We start from the raw sequence: 21685 nt of genomic DNA, 5'->3' as shown, positions 1-21685 counted from the left end.
CTTTCCCCAATACCAGCCAACTCAGACCTACACTGGGCTTCTTTGGGAGGAAGGAAGGCTATAAATGGAGACATGGCCATCATCATAATTTTTAATTCCTCAAAGGAAAAAAAGAGGCACAGGGTAAGGTGAGCACTGCAGGGTCTGACCTAGAGTTCCATCCAGCTTTTCTTCTCCCTACCACCATAGAATCATAGAGTTGGAAGAGACCACAAGGGCCATCGAGTCCAACCCCCTGCCAAGCAGGAAACACCATCAGAGCACTCCTGACATATGGTTGTCAAGCCTCTGCTTAAAGACTTCCAAAGAAGGAGACTCCACCACACTCCTTGGCAGCAAATTCCACTGTCGAACAGCTCTTACTGTCAGGAAGTTCTTCCTAATGTTTAGGTGGAATCTTCTTTCTTGTAGTTTGGATCCATTGCTCCATGTCCGCTTCTCTGGAGCGGCAGAAAACAACCTTTCTCCCTCCTCTATGTGACATCCTTTTATATATTTGAACATGGCTATCATATCACCCCTTAACCTCCTCTTCTCCAGGCTAAACATGCCCAGCTCCCTTAGCTGTTCCTCATAAGGCATTGTTTCCAGGCCTTTGACCATTTTGACCATACAGAGCACCTTCTGCTTTTGCCAGGTTTAGCTTATCTCCAGGTAGGGCTGAGAAAGACCCCTGCTTGAGACCCTGGAGAGACAGTATTGTCTGTCAGTGAAAGCAATACTGAGTTTTGATAGGGACCTGTAGCCTGACTCGGTTTAAGGTAACTTCTTTTGTTCAGAACTAGTGCAAGTCTTTCATGCTGTTTCTGGCCAAAGACCTATGTGTTACATAGAGGGGGCATGTGTACTTCTGAGTTGGGGCTATTGCCTCTGGTGATTTGATTTGCAAGGGCCGGAATCTATGACATCTTAGCATTCTTTTTGAACTCTTCCTATGTCTTTAACAGCCGTCATGACTTAATTTTGTAAGTGTGTAGCACTAGGTTAGGGCTTTGTTTTCAGATTTCAGAATGATGCTTCAGCTTGGCAGTGTTTCTACCACATTCAATGGGAGGATGTTCTTGCTGCCAAACTGTGAGCATTGCTTCCTGCCATGTGCTGGGCTTTCCTCAATCTCTATCCCGATGCTGACTGGGCTGCTTAATTGCCACTTACAGTGCTGACATTAAAAACATTACTGAATGCTTTTGGAGAAGTTCAGTTTAGCCTTCTGTGCTTCACTAGAATTAAAATGTGAAAAAAGAATAAAAGCAGTCTATGTAGACAAGAATGAAAATGGTGGCGCTGTGGGTAAAACCTCAGTGCCTAGGACTTGCCGATCGCATGGTCGGCGGTTCGAATCCCCGCAGCGGGGTGAGCTCCCGTCTTTCAGTCCCAGCTCCTGCCCACCTAGCAGTTCGAAAGCACCCTTAAGTGCAAGTAGATAAATAGGTACCACTTTATAGCGGGAAGGTAAACGGCGTTTCTGTGTGCTGCACTGGTGCTGGCTCGCCAGAGCAGCTTTGTCACGCTGGCCACGTGACCCGGAAGTGTCTCTGGACAGCGCTGGCCCCCGGCCTCTTAAGTGAGATGGGCGCACAACCCTAGAGTCGGACACGACTGGCCCGTACGGGCAGGGGTACCTTTACCGTTACCTATGTAGACGAGAATGAAAATGAACCCAGATTCCCCCAACCATTTAGAGGCATATTCGTTGTTATTTTTAATTATTTGAACGAATTGCCTTGAGTGTTAACAGCTTCCAACAACCTGTAAGTCCATATGACAAGTTTCTACTAGCCCTTTAGTCCGCAGCACCCCATCCCACACAATTCAGAAGAGCCTTCTCCCTTATGCTCTGTAGAGGCTTTTACAGGTGGCTTCAGTGGGCAAGCGAAGATGGGAAACTTTCCTTCTGTGAACTTGCTTAAGTTAACTAACTTTTAAGATCCAAGCTTTTTGATGCTAGAATGTTGCTGTTTCATTTCTGTGTGCTGGCATAGAAATATCATTTTGGAGGCTGATATTTACTCTTCTCATTGGTCAGGCATGGCTTGACAGAGTCCTGGAGATTGTGGTATTAATGCATGCATATAAACTGTTTTTAAACAATACTCACTTCTGATTTAAGGAGTTGCACTTCAGCCATATAAGTTGCATAAGTATTTATGAAAGGTTTATTTAGGCACCAGTAGTTGAACTGGTGCCTAAATCATATGCAAAGGTTAGTACTTGAGCTGGAACCTAAGAGATGAAAAATACATTTGTGTTTATATTTAGGCTATGTATATTTTAGCAGCTTCTTCAGAACTGAATGGAAATGGCTCAGCATGATAGGAAAGCAGCACAGGCATGTATTATGTTTCTGCAGCATTAATGTTATCCAGAAAAGCTCTCAGTAAGATGATACCTTTTTGTCACATTATAAATTTATTAAGAAGACATAATGTGACCCAGTTCATGACTAGCTAGGTAGAAATTGAGAACTGAACCACATTATGTTTTAATGTTGGGATTTATATTCTCATTGGAGGACCTTTCATCCTTTTCTTCTGCTTATAAATACAAATTTTAAACAAATTACTCAAACTTCTGCTGAATTTATTAAAACCCCAGCATAATGTTTAATTTTTAATAAGTCAGAATGCCAGCCATGGTTCTTGCATGAATGTGTATGTTTGGCAAGTGACTAAATTGTACAATATTGCATTGTTCCTTTCCATTAGAAGATAAACAAATCTTAAAAAATCTATCAAAAAAAGTACAGAGGTTGATGTCTTTAAAGTGATCCAGACTTACTTAACAAGGAGTTTTTGACATACTGTCTCAAGTTACCATGGAGTGCGCCTCTGGGGGTGAAGTCAAACAGCTGTGTTAGCAGGGCCAAAGTGATCACCCCAAGTGGCAAGCCTGGGCGGTATGTACGGAGATCCTGGGCTGCCCAGATGACAAGACCTCTATCTCTCACTCTCACTGATGTAGTCCAGAGGAAAGCAGAGTAATGCGTTTGGTGCCAGCTTGGCTACAGGAGTTGCAAAGAGTAGGTTTCCTAATATATGCCTATATTTTAAAGTCTGGAGACTGGGGGAAACAATCTGAAATACCCAGTCCATAGGCTTGGTATTCTAATATCAAACAGAGCAAGACTATGGGAAACTGAACATATAACTGTTGCTACATAATATTGTGTGTCTGTGGTTTTGTTAGAAGGATATCTGCTGGAATGTGGATGTCTCATTTTTGGTACTCTTCAAAGAGAACTAGGCAAGTGCTAAGTTTCAGAGCTGCTGGCAACAAGCAGATTCAAAGAGGGAGGAGATAGGTAGCATCTCAGTTCACAATATGCCTTCAGGCTGCAGGTTGGGTATTGAGGCACAGGCTCATGGCACAAATAGGCATATGCTAATTTGTAAGTAGAGATGCTATTATAGGCTGATTTTCAGGGAGAAATCCACCCTGTGAATTACATTTTTTCATGAGTTTAAAAAAGACAAGTAAGAGGAAGGAGATAAATGGCCCAGTGCAAAAAACCGGAGCCCCTGGGGCTATCCACTGACAACACCCCTGCTTGTAGGGAATCAAAAATGTTGCAGATTTAGAGGGCTGCTCTTACTTGTTGAAATGTGCTGGATGATAGTGACTTGCCCAAGGTTAGCCAGTGAGCTTCATGTTTAAATAGACATACGAATTGTAAGTACTTGTTGTGGTGTCATATGCAGTAAAAAAAAGATTGTGAGTAGTATCTCACTGGTTCTCTGGTTTTGCATGTTTTCTGGTAGTAGCTATTGTTTTGTAGAATGATAGCATTTTCTCTGTCTTTAAAGACAACTTTATTATACTGGAGGAAGTTTGCAACAAACAGTGTTCAGGTTTTGCCAAGCCGAGGAACAAGACTAGCATGGATGTGCAGGAATATGGAAGCAGGTCATGGGCTGCCAGAGGGCAAATAGATATTTGACCCACCCCAGCACATTCCTTTGTAAAAATGGCCATCTGACAAAACCAACTCTTAGAAGGGCTATGTAGTTCTTGCACAAACATATGTATAACAGTTCTCTTGAACTTAATTGACAATCCAGTTTATGGGCCTGTTTGAATAAAAGGAGTGTAACATGATATTTGAATTTTATTTTATGGATTTTTTTTGTCAAAACAACTTTACATCGTATATGTGAGGAATAATGAGGGCTTCAGGTTTTTCCCATGTGCGCAGCACTGAGTGGAGTTGACTCTGGCTGTAACTGTTAGCAACTGGTTCTTTAGGACTTGATAACTGATACAGAGCTCTAAGAAGTCTCTTTACATAGTTTGTGTGATCAGCAGTCTTCCCTAGGAATCTGTGTATGGAGAATACCTTTTAAATCTGTTCTACTTTTACCAAAATTGTTTAAAGGAAACTGAATATCATGAATAATGACCAAGACTTTCAGAGAGCTTGTCTAATATATACAATTACATAGAGTTCATAAATTAAAAACATTGTAGCATGACAACTTGTGTAATCTTTTTTAGATAGGTTCTGTGGAACAGTAGCTTTTAAATAAATGTAATATTATATTCTTTGTACTGGTAGGATTGCAACTTAGAATATCTGGCTGTTGGCCATTGCAGGAAATTTAGGTCACTTTATATCTCCGAATTCCTGATACATCATGTTGAGGTCAAAGCAGAGTCATAGAGCATTTCTTATGATGGACAGCTTTTCCTAATACCTGCGTTTAAACCCGAAAGTTGTAATAAGAGAATGTATTTGTGTTCAACAAAAGCAATTGTTATTGAAGTATTATTTTATATGCCCCGCTAGCCATTTGTTAGGCATTTTAGAAAGTAAAGAGAAAATGTGTGCATTTTCCAGATGCAATATTTTATTCCAATCCAGTTTATTCTCATAGACAGTAAAATTGTTAAAACCTGATGGCTCATCTGCCGAGAGCTTAGCTTTTTGCAAGGTTGCAAACAAAATAAAAGCTTTCTGCAAGCTGTAAGCTCTGTCTCTTTTCTTCTAAAAGTCATGTAATAGCTGCTATTGCAGATGAGCATGTCTTTCTTTGTTTTTCTTTTCTTTTCTGCAATTCATTTGCTTTATTCTTTATAAGATCTGTTTTCTGCTGGTCTGTCACTACATTTCTGCTGCCCCTCCCTCTAGCTGGGTTTGTCAAGTCGCCCATGTCAGAAACTAAACTCACGGGGGACGCCTTTGAGCTGTACTGTGACGTGGTTGGGAATCCCACTCCAGAGATCCAGTGGTGGTATGCTGAAGTCAACCGGGCTGAATCTTTCAAACAGCTATGGGATGGTGCTCGAAAGCGCCGTGTCACCATTAACACTGCCTACGGGGTGAATGGCGTGAGCGTGCTGAGAATTACTCGCCTTATCTTGGAAGACTCTGGGACTTATGAGTGCAGGGCGAGCAACGATCCCAGAAGGAATGACTTGAGGCAAAATCCTGCCATAACGTGGATACGAGCCCAGGCTACCATAAGCGTCCTTCAGAGTGAGTTCAGCACCCTACAGTGGTAGTACTGTAGTATCTAGAGGCAGTCAAGTGACCCTTACCCCTCCTGTGACCCTGGTATAACCCACCCATTGTCTTTGTCACATTTTTTGGTTTTGAACCCAAGACTATTCCTCTGGTTGTAGTGCTTTACTGTGTTTGCCACCTTCTTACTGTGTCTCCTCCTTCCTAGGATCAAAGGACTGGGGAGAATCTCTGGAACTGTCTTCTAGTTCCTCTGTGAAAACAAGCCCAGTATTGGATTGTTTGTTACCTCCCTTTTACTTTCTATATTAGGCTTCCTGCTATCCTAATGCTGGCTTCTTCATTGAGTGCCTTTCTACTTTGTGTTGTTCCCTGATCTAACCATTTCTAACCATTTTTTTTCTTTTGTTGGGATCTCGTGGAATGCCTTTCTTTTTCACATGATTTTGAGTTCATAGACTTCTGTATAAATCCTTCCCATTTGAATTCTGTTATATGTGAAAGCCTGGATTTTCCCTTCAAGTCACAGCACTTTACTTTTATAAATAGCATATATGTATATACCCCGACCTCTCAAAAGTTGGTCCTTTGATTACTGATGCAGATGCTTTTGCCCCAGGATATAAAAGTGAGTCCTCCTCATTACTTATCATGTAGAAGTGGTAGCCAAGAATCTCCCCTTTCTCATGCTTGTAGCATGTGTTAAGCATCTTTACATGGAAAGTTGAATGATAGTGGGCTTGGTCTTATTACATGCCATGTGAGCTGGTTCCTTAATGGCTCCACTGTACAAATGATAGGTAAATCAATTAGACAATGCTATAAAGTAAGCAGGAACAGAACTGACACATACACATTTCATTTGCAGTGTTAAGCTACCATTGAGCTGTCCATCTTGTAACAAATTATATATTTTGATAAAAAATTATGCTGAATTTTTACTCGGTCAGATTGTTTTAAAATACTGTTTATCTCCCTCTAAGAATTGCTGCTGTGTCCCAAGGCATCACATCCTGGGCTTCCATTTTGGTTTTCTGTTGCAGCTTAGATGACACATACTCATGAGACTCTACACTTGGAGGGAGTGCCCACAATAACATAAAACACTTTATGCTTCCATTTATTATTAAACTGTATTCTGATCTCACCCAGTGTTTTGGAAAGCAGTCTTGAGAACCCGGTGTCCCCAGGCTGCGACATTTTGATCACTGGTTTAGAAACATGCATCCTATTCCTGGCAGTGGTAGATAAACCAGAAGTAGATGATCAAATACTGGATCGATTGTATTTATTGATTTTATTTATTTATTTGAATTTTAAGAGAATGTTAAAGCAGGAAGAATCAAGTGTCTCTCACTGCTGAATGGAATGATAACTTGTGATAAACACAACATTTTGGCTATAGTAAAATGTTGATGGATAACTTGAAGAAAAGAAAGTCCTCTCACAGTTGCAGGATTTAAAATGGGCATCTTCTTGTTCAACTTGGTTTCATTTAATGTATTTGGCCACCACTTCCTTTAAATTAATATTGGCAGTATTTCCTGATTCCCTTCCGTGAATGGCTCCTTCCCTCATTGGGAATGGGTGAGCTGCGGCAGAGAAAATAACATGCCCAAGCCAGCCTGTAAGTACAAGGATGAGCTGGGATTCACAGTGAAGAACTGTCAAATATGTATTGTGTACATTTTCAGCTATGAATATTTTCACGAGCCAATGTTAGAAAAAAGGCCATTCTGCTTTCAGCCGTCTTCTGTAAAACAGGCAATTATTGTAGTGAATATGTGAGAGAGCAGAGCCAGTTAGAGAATGGAATTTGGTCTCCGAAATGACCAAGATAAAATATTGGTAAGGTTATTATTAGAACTTTTTCATATTATCTTTCCCATAGATCCCATTTCTCATTTGTCTTGTTCATCAGAAGAGTTATACCACTATTCTGCTGTGTCTCCCACAGCAGCTCATGCTAAGCTGACAACCAAATTAAAATTATAAAAGTCTACACCAACCAACCACAGTCTTCATTTCAGACCTGCTTGCTGTCCAAGGTTTTTGGAAGGATACTCAGTTTGTTTCAGGGTCTGAGTCTATTTTGTTCCCCACCCTCCAGTCCACTATTGGGAAATTAGAAAATGGCTATAGCTTTTGAGAGAAGTGGGTGACGTTTTAGCCAATTCACTTGCCCCTCCATTCTGGATAAAGCTTTTCAAATGCAAATAGGTCCAAGGCCTTTGTGTATTAGGCAGTTGTGAAATTGGACCTGTTTTCAACAAGAAATATTGTAACTTTATTTTGTGTAGGAGTTGGGTGACATTTGCAAGCAAGGTTGCCAGGGCATAAATCCTGCCAAATTTCAGAAGAGCAGCTGCAGTGGTTGCCCTACAAGCGTAGCTATAACAGTTTTTTGGTGTGTAAAAAAGAAGGAATTATTTAATTTCCCCTAGTGTTTTATGGAGAGTTGGTCTAAAAATTGCAGACACAAAAGGTGCTCCTGGGTCAAAACAAAGAAACAAACAAAACATTCAAATTGCAGTTGAATAGTTTCAGGGACTTTTGTGCTAGGCAGCTTTCAAAAATTGATTTTGAGGAGGAAGAATCTAAAAGGATGAGCTATCCGGGAAAAGTCATTCACTTTGATTACAAGCTAAACTTGTTGGTTACAAAGGAGCTTAACTCCCTTACACTCTGATGGCTTGGGGAAAATTATTGTTTTGTTTGTTATTATGTTACGTATTTTTGTGGTTTTGTACTGTGAGCTGCCCTGTGATCCTCAGATTAAGGGTGGTATATAAATTTAATAAATAATAGGTTTTGGTTTTGCAATGCTGCTTCTCCCCCCAAACGTTCTCACATTTTCCTTATACATGATAAACCTGGAGACATACTTTTGGTTTCAGTAGATCCTCACCTGCAGCAAAAGTAGATGTCTGGATTGCTGAGGCACCATGAAGCTTGTCAGAATTCATTTCTCTGACTTGAATGCTCTAGCACCAATCCTGCTTCACCTCAGACAAACCTCAACTCCATTCACGGTACCCCAGCTTATGATTCATCAAAATCTAATGACCCCAGACAAGCTCCTCCAGTTTACCTTAGAGAGCATACAGGGTTTGTGGTGCAACATTTTTGCTGCCGTTTCTTCCACCTGAAAATTTTGAGCCTTTGTTTTTCTTAATTTATAGTCCTTAGCACAACCTATTTGCAAACGTCATTCCATAATGTTTGTCATTGTTAAAGTATAGCTTCAAGTTTTCTATCTTAACACAAAAATAGAACAGTTCTAGAAAAATAAAGTCACACAAAAAATCAAAAATTTGTAGAAATAATTACTTCATTTAATATTGCAATTTGTCTGGAAAGAGCATATGAGTGAGTAATGTAACATCTGGGTTTGTGTGTACATATCTGTTGCATAGACATGTATTTGGGGGGGAAATGTGTGTGTGTTTCGAGAACATAGTAGCTGGGAACATGGATGGGAGGAAGTGAAGTATGCCAAAGAATCTCAAAGGCAAATGGGTAAAAGAAGAATCTGGCATGGCAGAAGGTGTCATGCTTGTGTGAAATTTGTATGTTGATGAGTGTGCAGTTATGGCCTTCTTCTTTTCTAGGCACTTCTTCCTTTAGCTCACCAGCATTTCTTTCATTTCTTCTCATATAGCCCATACCATTGGAAAATAACTAGCCTTAGTTGCTGTGGTCCCTCTGCCTGAGGAATAGAGTTTTGGGTAAAACTGGTAGTCCAGGCCAGAAATTACACTTCTATACAGTGTAGTCATGGCCTTTTACAGTAGTGTCTTGTCAGTAACATACAGAACCTGCTTCAAAGAAATGTACATTTTAGGGTCAACAGTGAGTAATACCACAGTAAAAGAAATGGTTGGAGCTACAAGCCTAGCAAGGGAACAAATGTGGATACAGAGTTCTATGGTTTAAGTGTAAGAAAATACTGTGTTAAATATAGGGTGGAAGGAAGAGGTGTTGGTCAAAGAAGTGGAAGTCCATATAGGGTGAAGCAATAGGGTCACCATTAGTTACAAATAGGTACTAGATAATGTGTAGTGGCTAACATAGTCAGGCAGGCAGCTTGGTTGACAAGGAACTGATAAAGCCAAAGCTTCAATTGCCATCCCCAGCATACCTACTTAACAGTGCTGCTTTGCCAAGACAGTGATGAGCAAGACAATACAGTGGTGCCTCGCAAGACGAAAAGAATCCGTTCCGCGGGTCTTTTCGTCTTGTGGTTTTTTCGTCTTGCGAAGCAAGCCCATTGACGGAGTAGCACTATTAGCGCTATTGGCTAAAAAAGGGCTAAAAACGGCTTTTTAAAGGGGGGGGATTAGCGGTTTTGCAGCTAAAATGCTTTTAGCAGCTTAGCGATTCAAAATAAGGGGTTTTGGAGCAAAAAAAAAAACTCGAAAATTTTTGTCATTTTTCGGCTTGCAAAGCAAGCCCATAGGGAAATTTGTCTTGCGAAGCGCCTCTGCAGACGGAAAACCCTTTTGTCTTGCGGGTTTTCCGTCTTGCGAGGCATTCGTCTTGCGGGGCACCACTGTATTGTAGTTCTCTGTAATAGAGTTGATGTAGGTGGATGCTAGCCATTTTAGGCACTACAAAGACAGTAATAAACACAGAGAAGAGGACTGTTGTGTTCAGAGTAGACCCATTGAAATGAATTAGCATGACTAAGTTAGATCCATTAATTCTTGTAGGTCTATTCTGAGTAAAACTTAGTCAAATATCACGCTCCATCTGTTTTGCCATTGTCCAGTTTCTCTGTTATGGATTACTTGGGTTTCTGGAATGCAGTTTTCAGTGTTGTGTATAACTTTCATATAAACTCAAAGCACAAAGTTTAATACTGTACGTCAGGAAGATATGCTTTGTGTTCACTTGTAACTTTGAGACTTATGCTTTATAGAGCACTTGAAGGGTGTCCCAGTTATGTAAAACTGATAGTGGATGTGGAAACATGTAAGCTATCTAAGGTAACAGCTCTTGCAATTAAAAAAAAAGACATTAAAAGAAAGCAACCAGCATATTGCGTTGGATTACAGAATCTTCCTACATGAAATGGGAAATGGCTCTATGTGTCAACATACAAGTCATGAGTAAAGCTAATAATGTAGATGGTAAACAATTTGATTAGGATATTTTGACTTACAGTACTGGCTTCATGTTTTGAGCTCAGATTTATAAATATGCTTCTTTCCAATTATGGTAATTAGAATGTTCCAAAATACAGATAACAACCTTGTGACAAAACAATGCTATAAAATCCTTCTGCAGTTTAAGCTGGATAATTCCAAGAGACAAACTAGTAACTATGCGATTTGATATCTCCCAAAGTCTTGTGCATCTTTCTCCTGCCCCCTTCCTTCTGCTTTGGTTTCCACGTTTTCCTGCTTAACAGTCAGTCACTCGAACATTGTTCATACATTCACAACTTTTCCTAATAGAGATCGGGTGTGTCCTTTGCAAGTATTGACAGTGCACCATTTTTTACATGCAGTAATAACTGGCTCACCAAGTATCTTTGATCTGGAACTGCTATACATTTTATTTTTTCTTATTACTTCAACTATCTGAGTGAGTTTGGTTGATCACGGGTTTGTGGGTAGCAAGAATGTGTAACCTTTTAACGTCAAGGTAACAGCACCTGAAGAATGGAGCTGGGAGGACATTTAGTTGCTGATGTTCAGCTCTCAACTTCAGTTGAGTTTTAGATTTATGGTGTTCAGGTTGCAGTAGGAAAAGTGTAACAAATAACTTGCAATTTGGGAGAATGCAAGATAGCTCTATCTCTTGGACTTAGAGGAATCCTGGGAAATACCTGCTGATAGCTCTGACTGCTGCCCTTTGAAAATCACATGTTGCCAAATGAAAGGAAAAGGAAAATATTTCCTAATAAAACTATGTCTCCTAAATATCAGTCTTAAAATAAATTATGAACTATAAACCAGATTAAAACTCACTTTCACCTTTTATAGAGTTCTTGTTCTCCTCTTTAATCAAGTCTGCATAATAGCACCTGTCATAGCACCAAGGGAGGGGCTTCAAGAGGATCCTGCACTAGAAACCCTGTGATTGTTTGGGCCATAATTGTACCTAGATCAGTTCCTACATGTGATCCTAAATTGGAAATACAAAAACTTTATTTTAAAAATCTAACTTATTCTGACATTTACTATTTTTCTTAAGGGAAAGGCAGGCAGGCAGGCAGCTGGGTAGGAAAAGAAATGAAACATTTAAAACAGTGCAATTTCTCACTGTAGACTGGCAAAAATGACAGGTTTTGTTAATGGAGGCATAAAATGCAAACAACTATTGAAATAATTTTTCTTCCTTTGAATTAATACGTTGCTTTCAGAGTGTTTACGCAGATGGACCTTATAAATCTTCTCTGATGTGATTTCGGACCATATTAAAGCTGGACACAAGTTTTGTAGAACCTTTCAGAATAAACATTCATTGCTGCCTATTAGCACTTCATACGTAATAAAAGTAAAAACAGTGCTATTTTTCTAGGAAAAAGAGGTTCCGGAACTCACCCTGTTCTCTTATAATGCCAGTGGTGCCCACCTGAGAGGTGCCAGAACAAAATTCTGTTGAGTTCCGGCTGAAGAAAAAAACCTGAATAAAATCATTGGGAGACCTGATTATGGATCTCCTATGCCTTGTATAAATTAGCCCCAGAGCCCCAAAGGGCTCAAAAATACAACATTTTAAAAAATCTACACACTGCTTAACTGCCATGGCTAGATTTATTCTGGAAATGTCTCAATAGAATGTCTGTTTTTAACTTAAAAGTATAACGAAGAGGGATCAGAAAAACTCCCATTCTTTTTTCCTTTGAATGTTGAAATGAAAACTATTATTGGGAACTGAACTTAATGCACTTCAGTTCTATGGTATATAAACCCCATATAGTCCCCATAAACCAAGGCTGTGTTTGTAACGACACTTTACTATATATAAATTGTGGTTCACATATCCTATGTTGTAATTTCATGTTGAATATGTGATGCACTAGTATGCAAGCACCAGTTTTAGTTGCACACTACAAAATACGGTGTGGCTGAACCCATAATTGCAAATTTTAAAAGGTAAAGGAACAATGTTGGGGGGATCCAAAGTAGTATCACAATATTTGAGGTTAAGGTACTGGAGCAAATGGATTTGTTCCATGCCCGTTTGGTTGAACTAGTTGCTGCTTGTTCCAGAGTAACCTCTTTAGTCCTAGATACTGTGTGGGGTTGTTTGCATGTGCATATGCATGCAAACATTATAATTTTCTTCTATTTCTACCATAACCTGCCACATAATTTAAAAACAAGACACCAGTGTGTGCCTGTGGTTTAAAGTGGTGCATTGATCTCTCTTAGATTGTATTATGATACCATAATACAATCTTGGTATTTTTAAGTTATGTAAGTATTATATGCAATCTAAGTGTCTGATAATGACATGATTTTCTTTGTTAGTTGGAAGTTTGGCATTGGCAACTCAGTTTGGAAAACTCTATACAGGGTTTTAGCAGAGACACAGCTTATTGTGCTTTACTGATATCTTTAATAGGATATTTACCTGTTTCAGCAACAGCATTTTATCTATAATGGTGTATATGAGAGCATCCAAAATATCAGTAGTATCCAACTATTGCGTCCCATCAGCACAATGATTTATGCTTGTACAACTCAACTTTCAAATCCTCTCTTCCCACTGTGCACAACCCAATTATGATCCAGAACATGGGTAGGCAAACTAAGGCCCTGGGGCCGGATCTGGCCCAATCGCCTTCTGAATCTGGCCTGCAGACGTTCCGGAAATCAGCGTGTTTTTACATGAGTGGAATGTGTCCTTTTATTGAAAATGCAGCTTTGGCTTACTTCTGGGGCCTGCCTGGTGTTTTTACATGAGTAGAATGTGTGTTTTTATTTAAAATGCATCTCTGGATTATTTGTGGTGCGTAGGAATTTGTTCATTTCACCCCCTCCAAAATATAGTCCAGCCCCTCCACAAGGTCTGAGGGACGGTGAACCAGCCCCCTGCTGAAAAAGTTTACTGACCCCTGATCCAGAGGGTTGAGGAAACCCCCAGAACAGATTTATGGGGCATGTGGGGTGAGGGCAGTTCCATTGCGCAAGTGTAAATCCTTGGGCTAATGAAACAAGTTACTTAGCGCTATATTGGATACAACTCTGTATTTTATTTTATTTTAGTGGAATAGGCTGAATGTTGCTTGCATAAATGAGGATGAAGGTGTTTCAAACTGATGTTATGTGTACATGTCAAAACTTCACAACGGTGAATTGGCTATTACTTGGATGGAGCTTATTTTGCTTGCGTAGCTGTTAACTATGCCTCTTCCATTGTTGAGTCTGATAAGGCGTAAATGTTACTAACCTTAACCTTACGTGTGATTATATTAAATATGAGAAACTCCAGAATGTATTTCATTCTTTTCTTTTTTCCCTTTTCATATAGGGGGACTGGTCCTTGTTGCCTTTCTCTGCTGCTCAGCTGTTCGCTGTATGACTTTCTTGATGTCTCTTAAGCTAGTGAAGCTGTGTTCCATGTGTAGTTCTCTTCCCTCTCCCAGTTCCTCTGCCATTTAGTTGTGATGTGTAGGGCATTTTAGTGTGCAGAAACTGATTACTCTTCTTTTTAATGTACCTTCTTTTTTAGAGCCCAGGATCAATGCCAGTAATGATACAATCATCGTTCCACAAACTACACCTCCCATCACACTACAGTGCAACCTCACAACATTTCCCAGCCCTCTCACTGACAGCTATTGGGTGAAAAATGGTGTAGAGATTTCGGATACTAGAGAGAACACAGACACTACCCAGTACAGGTAAGCCTTGAAGTGGCTTTGGTATTGTCCCTAAAAAATGAATGAACCTACAGTATAGCTAAACCTTTTCCAGTGAAACTTGACATGTGTGGCTAATAAATTTTAGGTGACATTTAAGACGCATTACTGTGGATTCATGTTGAGCATTATGTTATCAGGGAGTAATGTTCAAAATAATACAGTTTCTGCTGGTCAGAAGTTGTGTTTTCTGTGTTGTAAATATTCTTTTTTGTACAATTTATCTTATCTTCCTTTAATAATAAGAGTAAACTCTGCAACATAATCACATGCAAACATCCTCAGTTTGTAGTATGTGTAAGACTCATATAGAATTTGAGTTACCTTGGTGCAGTTCTTTTAAATTGTAGCATGTGAGAAGTCCAATCTAGGCAATACTATATTCTAGGATTGCATATTTCTGTTCTATGCTCCAGATCAGGCAGTTGGGTTGTTCTGTGTTCCAACAGTGGATTAAACTAGAGCTAGCAGTTGCTGCCCAATTTTTTGCGGCTTATTTCAAAGTTTGATCCATGCTTAGGGCATAGTACTGACAGAACCTTGGGTACCTTTAGCTCCTGCTGGAGAACTGCTAAGGGTGTACTCCAGTTTATGGTGATTTAAAGGGGTATCAGCCTTGCTTAGAAATAGTAGCTACTTCAACATGGCAGTGACTTCACACGAGTATTGTCTGGTCTTCATGATCATTGGGGCAACGTATAGTATTTGTCAGTGTTTAAAATTCAAGTATATGGATCTGTGCCTTGAGTTGCAATATATATTAAAATTGGGTAATTTTGCCCGACTCACTACACTAATTTTGGGTTTAAGAATAGAAGCTGGAATACAACTTGGTTAGCACTGTTGGTCACTTTAGAAATATTCATATTCTAGTCCTTAATTTCAGAGCGGGGCAAACAGTCTTTACAACTGGTGTGCTTAATAACTAAAGTATATCACTGGGGGGGGGGTGTTTAGTGGATGTGAAATTGATTTAAAACATGGTGATCTGGAGTGAGATTGTGGTGTGCGGAGATTGTTATGCGGGGCTGCTGTTTGAAAAGCTCTTCAGAAGTTGCCAAAGCACCCAAGTGTGCTCAGTGCCCACAGGATACTGGCTGACTGGAAAAGGAAATTGAAAACCACCTGGGAGTGGGATGGTGTGTCATGCAGGAGAGTAGGAGTGACTGAAACAGTGAACAGGAGCACTTATGCAACATTTTGTTAAAATTCCCAGTTGTCTTCTAACTGTTAATATCGACAGAGGAGCCCCTGCTTTAAAATTCAACCAAAACAGGGGGTTCTGCTTTCCACATAGCAGAACTTCTTCAGTTGTGGCATTGTATCTTTGGGAGACAAATGGTTTGTCAACAAGGATCTATAAAAGCACTTACCAGATTGCTAGTGATTCCCATAACTCATAATCTAGTGAGGTTGCTCTGCAGAAAGGTAGGGCAAGTGATTTAAAATCACTCTTAACCATCTTGAACACTAGAAAGGTTTTATTTAATTTCCAACCAAAGCATCTCCCAGTAAGCTACCTTAATCCAAGAAACAAATGCACAAAATTAGACAAGATCCCGCTTTAAATATGTGTGATGCATAATTATTTGGCTCCTGCATTTTCTTGTGTAGAAGAAAACTTAAACTATATGCAACATAATCATTTTGGAGTGGTTTAGAGTCACTTTTTTCGTTCACAGAATGAAACATAGATGATTGAGCTATTGCTTCTCAGCAACCAGAGTTGATTTGTTGCCAATTGTGAGCTAACTATCTGGATCCACATTTCTTTTCTTTGCAGAATTCCAAAGCCCAGAGCAGATGATTCAGGGGAATATTTGTGTGTGTTCGTATTTGCGGGTTCCCCTGTAGCAAATGCCACTATAGAAGTGAAAGGTATGCCTTTATTTTTATTTTCTGCTTCCTTTTTTAAAAAGCTTAGTTTCTACTAATTGTTTCTTTGTATCACTATTTTTGAATCACTTTATTTAGTTCTTGCAATCTTGCAGTTGCATCTTACTGCATGAGTGGTCATCTTCCACACATGTTTCAATAAATTTGGATCGTCTGTTGAATTGCTTAGTCAAATTGCCCACAGAAAACTTTGTATTCTTAGAATAGTGTGTACATTGGTATTGTTTCCTTGCTGTACTTTTTTACCCTGCTTAATGGGCTGCCCACTAACAATTTTCCTTGCTGCTAAGAATCCGTCTCTCCAGGCTTCAGCTCTCTTCAGAATTCCTGTCTCTCCTTGTAGAAAATGTCATATCTCTCCTTAGGTTCATAATAGAGTTTTGGGTGGGGCCAGTTCAGGAGCGAATGTGACAGACTCTCCTGTAAAGATCTTATTGTGCATGTTCATTGGGTCTAGAAGAAGGTGTCATACAGTATTTCAGAAGTCCAATACTCTGTGAAGCCCAGGCTCCCCCTTCTCTGCCCCACAACATTTCAAAGGAGCTCAAACTACTTTCTCTTTTAAGAGAGGGAGAAAGTAATTCTACAGCTTGGCATGGCAGTCATCACTACCTTGATGCTTAAATGGTATCATTTAGAGCTGTAAAGAGCGATAGGACACAGGACATTAAATCTAGTCTCTAACTTTGAATCGTAAATGTTACACATAGCAAGTTGAAAAATAGTTAAGTACACTGTTTCCTGTAGATTTTGTATTTTGTCCACATGACTGCTTAATCATTACCAAGTGTAAATTAATAACTCAATTTTTTTCAATTGCTTGGCACAGTGTTCCCATCTGGCCCCAGGGACTGAAGTTCCCCATCTCTGCTTCAGCACAGTGCCATTTACTGTCTTAATTTTCTCTCTACCATCTTTAGGTTCCTGTCCCCCCTAAAGTTTAATGGTTGTTGCATCCTCCAGCACCTTCTTTCTTTCCCTTTCTTGGGCTCATCAGCCTATTTTCATGCTTCTAACAGTCCTACTTTCCAGGGTTTTGTGCAGAGGCTTTTTTTTCACCTGTTGCCACCTGGACTACTTTCTTGTACTAACTATAATTTCTACACTCATTAGACTTGGTTCTCTAGCAAAGGTTTTGCCTTATCTTCAATTTGCTGTCCTTTCTTGTTGAATGATCATGCTTTGCTGAATTGTTATAAAATGCAAGTTCTTTTTTCCTCTCTCTGCTGCTTCTGTTTAACTCCTGTTGATATTTTGTGACAAGAACTTGTCCGTGATCTTTGATGCTTCTTTCCGTTTTTCGCTACAAATTCAGGTTCTTCAACTAATCAGCTTTCTGAAAATATTTCGTTGCTTTTCAAAGGATAGCTAGAACTCTGTTCACTTACTATATCTAAACCAGATTATTATAAAATACTTTCTGAGGATCTCTTTACTTAATTGAAAATTATTGTTGTCCAGACTGCAACCTTCCATATCTTCAACTTTCAATGTGACCATGTCTCTTCCCTTTGGTCCTTTCATTTCAAACTTTAGATTCTTCAAATGTGTGTGTTTATTTGTCTCCTCCTGCCTCTATTTGTAACCCTTCTGAATGCATGGGTCTTCTTGGAAAAAATACGAGGATTTTCCACTACTCTAAAACAATGAAGATGAGATTTAGCATGTTTACAAGTGCAATAAAATGTCTGTGTGAGTTCTCCTGTTCAGTATGCATGCCACTCAGCCATGCTTTTTTCAAGATACTTGAATCCATTCCATTTCCCCCCAGGTTTTCTGACTATTAATAACAATTTATCCGAACACCCCAGTTTATTAGACAATATGTCCTGGATTTCATCCTGTTTCATACTTCATCAGAACAAAAATTTCTCACAGATGTCAGCTTTAGATCTCTGAACTTGGAACCACCCATTCATAGGGCGTGTCTCTTTAGGATTCAGTCACAATTTATTAGTCCTTCATTTTTCATGTCCTCCCACTGGCAACCTGTGACCCTCTGGTTATTGCTGGTCTACAACGACCATCATTCTGCCCACTGGACAAGCAGCAATATATTTTTGTGGACTACATTTTTGCGGGTATTCAGTGACTGTATTTTTGTGGTTATGCAGTGAGCTTTAAAAAAACCCAAAACATTGCAAATCTTCATGATTCTGCATTCTTTTTTATGTAGTAAAGAATGAATGGGCCCTTGAATAACTTCCATTGTATTCGATATATGTGTCAGAGACCTGGGATTGGACTCTGGCTGGATTAACAGATCAGGCCCTAGCAGTCGCCTAGAAGGACACGTGTGACAAAATTAGCTGCCTTGAAAGCGAATGGGTTTTAGAGGTGGTAACAAGCATACCAAGCCATCTGCTAATGAAGGTTCATCTCAGGCAGTTCATTGATCTCACGTAATCTCTCAAAAGTATTACTCTACAACTAGTCTTGGGAGTTAAAGAAATGGCCAAGTGAGTGGCAGTGGACCGGCTTAGGCAGGAACAAGTGTGCTGGTGTGGGGTCCTCAAGAGTGAAGAAGTTCTTTTCTTCACATGAAAGTTCACCTTTTCAGGTGTCAAAATTGTGCTGGTTTAAACAAATACATTACTGAGTAGAATGTTATAAAAATATAATTTGTGTGTGTCCCTTTCTTTCTTACATTCAACATTTACTCTTCACTCTGTTGTAGGTCAGACATTCAGTTGTTTTGGAATTACTCATTAAACATGAGTCATAGATGTGCAGATGCTTCTGGAGACAACTTACAGACTTGTTTAGAAAAGAAGCAATATACATTTATAAGTGTCCAGTTAGTTTTCCTGGTGTGAAAAGTTTCCTTGTATACAAAATGTACAAAAGATATATTGAATAATTATTTCTTATGCACTAGAAATATTGGCTTTTATATACTCTTCATATCCCTAAATGTGCAGGTCTATTACTCAGTGGTGTCTCTTAAAAAAAAAGGAAAGACGAGGAAAAAAAAGGTTGCAAAGGCCACTTTCACACACCATTGTAAGGCAGGATTTACTGTAAAAGAAGAGTGTGCTGGTGCACGTAACTTTTTCATTCCTTCATGCAAGTGGGTAAAGTAAACCAATAAGCAGATTGACTTCCCATTGTGTACAAACCCTGCTTCCAGTTTGTTGCTCCAGATAAGCCAGAATTTTTTATCCAACTTCACCACTTGCTATATTGGCTTGATCATGGCTTGTTTGGGAACAACAAACCAGGATGCCAGGTTTGTATGTCATGGGAAGGCAAACATAATTGTGGCTTCCTGGTTTATTTTACCCAGTCTTGCCAAAAAAGGAATGAAATGTGAGTGAATGGGCAGTGTGCACTAGCAAGCTGCATGTTAACAGTAAGCCAGGATTCCTGGTATGCTGTGATGTGTACTTGATATATGTGTCGGAGACCGGGGCTTGGACTCTGGCTGGATTAACAGATCAGGTCCTAGCAGGCCCCATTAGATAAACCTCAGCATATTTAGAGGAGAGATATCTGGGAATTCCCCATATGGAACGCAAATGCATTTATGGATGCAATCAGGTCAAGGATATAATGCATTACCTGGTGGTTTGTGCCTTATATACAACGCCCAGAGAAAGTTTTTCATCATCTATTCTTAACTGTTTCTCAGGCGGATCCCTGGAAGTGACAGTTGAAATCTTAGCTGATAAAGATCTTTAGATTACACACCTGATAGCCAAATTTGCTCTGGCAACTAAGAATCTCCATTCTAGATAGCTTAATGATTCCTAATTTTATAACCCTATGCTGTAAATTTTTTACGCTGTAAACTTTTACAGGTCCTGTTGTGTAATTTCAGAGGGAAGTGTTATTCTTATCCCCTGCTGTACATTGCAAAGGCTTTTAGCTATTCACAATAAATTGTTTGATTTAAAAATAGATAAAGCTAACATAATTCAGGATGTCTTATGAGTCACACCTGAGAATTAATTCAGTATATTAAATAATGATGGTAGTGTTTATACATTATACATGTATAAACATTTCTAGTTATTTTCATATGCCTTTGCTACATCTTACAGGTGTTTGCCATGTTTTAAAAGAATAACATCAATAACATCTTATTGGTTATATAAATGCTTTCTCTATTCAGCTCCCATCGGTAATGATTATTAATAATTAAAATAAGCTTTTAAAAAATCTTGATTCAGTAATACAAAAGAGAATATTTATACAGTTGATTATCTTAAACCAGTATTCAGGGTCTTACAAATTTAATAAGCTTTCCTTAAAACTTATCCAACAAGTGTTTCTTTTGCTCTTCTGTACTTTAGTTGATGTCGTCAAAGAGGCAACTAATTAGAGATCATCTTACAAACTAGAGACATTTAGTTCTCACCATCCATGAACTATGGATCTTCTTTGCATCTCTCTTGGCTTTTAAGTTCATAGGACCCAGTTCGTTTTTGACTTAGAAGGAACCACTGCTAAATAAATACAACAGTTTCTAATGGGAGAAATCTGCAAGAGCTGGTGACATGGAAAACTTAATGTAAAATATGAACCTACCACAAGTTAATGGCAATCTATAATTAAAGCTTTTACCATAATCAAAGCTTTTGACTCTATCTTGAACCTACTATTAAAACATATTTTTTTAAGAGCACTGTATTCTTTTTGTGTACGTGTGTATATATTAGCTGCTCCTGATATTACCGGGCACAAACGAAGTGAGAACAAGAATGAAGGACAGGAAGCACTGATGTATTGCAAGTCTGTAGGCTTCCCATACCCTGAATGGACATGGTATAAGAAAAATAATGGCTTTTCTGAGGTGAGTATAAGATGTGATGCTGCTAGGCAAGCCTGAGCTGCTGGCTTACATTTCAGTTAGGAGATAAAACACATTACGATGAGTTAGATAATACCAGTAGTATCATTTCCAGTGGACAGCAAATCTTGAAGGACTCAAACACAGATCTTTCCTAGCACTACCACTGGTCTCCTTTTAGCTGGAGATGTTGGGGATCAAACCTGGGACTTGCTACATGCAAAGCATCTGTGCTCCCTTGTTATAATGGTCCCTGAATCAAAGTCTGTTTGATACAAATTCTATTTTTCATCGCAAAGCTGCAAAAAGGTAGGGAAAAGCCAGTAATTGGGCATTCTGGTTTGGTTCTGTTGAATGCTGCTCGAGTGGGCATCTTTGAGAATGAGAGGGCTGATTAGGTGGCTAGGAAGAATTTGGGACACAGGGACACAGATCTTGTGCTGCCATTGTCCTCCTTGAAAGTTAAAAGCTGGTTTCAAGAGACTGTTAGGTGAATGGCACAGACAGTGGGTGTTTGATTCAACAGGTAGGAGCATATTTTCCTTTTGTCCATCATTTGAGGATTTCTGAATTTTTAAACTGAGACAGTGGCAGAGACAATTTAATCTGTACAGATTTCTGATGGGGCATAGCGCTTTTCAGAGTGCCTTGTATCGGGCTA

General features: G+C 39.3%; 1 protein-coding gene across 2 annotated transcripts in view; it reads left to right on the top strand.

The window, feature by feature from the left end:
* The window catches only part of NPTN (neuroplastin), a 49065-nt gene that overhangs the window by 10597 nt on the left and 16783 nt on the right, over positions 1 to 21685 (top strand). The window contains exons 2-5 of one of the 2 annotated variants that reach the window (XM_083413162.1): positions 5126 to 5473; positions 14147 to 14318; positions 16120 to 16214; positions 20894 to 21027. In XM_083413162.1, the coding sequence (XP_083269288.1) occupies positions 5126 to 5473; positions 14147 to 14318; positions 16120 to 16214; positions 20894 to 21027 (749 nt within the window). The remainder of the gene's footprint in view (positions 1 to 5125; positions 5474 to 14146; positions 14319 to 16119; positions 16215 to 20893; positions 21028 to 21685) is intronic. The other variant, XM_083413163.1, reaches the window with a different exon arrangement.

The sequence above is a fragment of the Podarcis tiliguerta genome, assembly GCF_965153285.1.
Source record: "Podarcis tiliguerta genome assembly, chromosome: 14".
NCBI lineage: Eukaryota > Metazoa > Chordata > Lepidosauria > Squamata > Lacertidae > Podarcis > Podarcis tiliguerta.
This window is presented reverse-complemented; position numbering and strand designations above follow the sequence as displayed.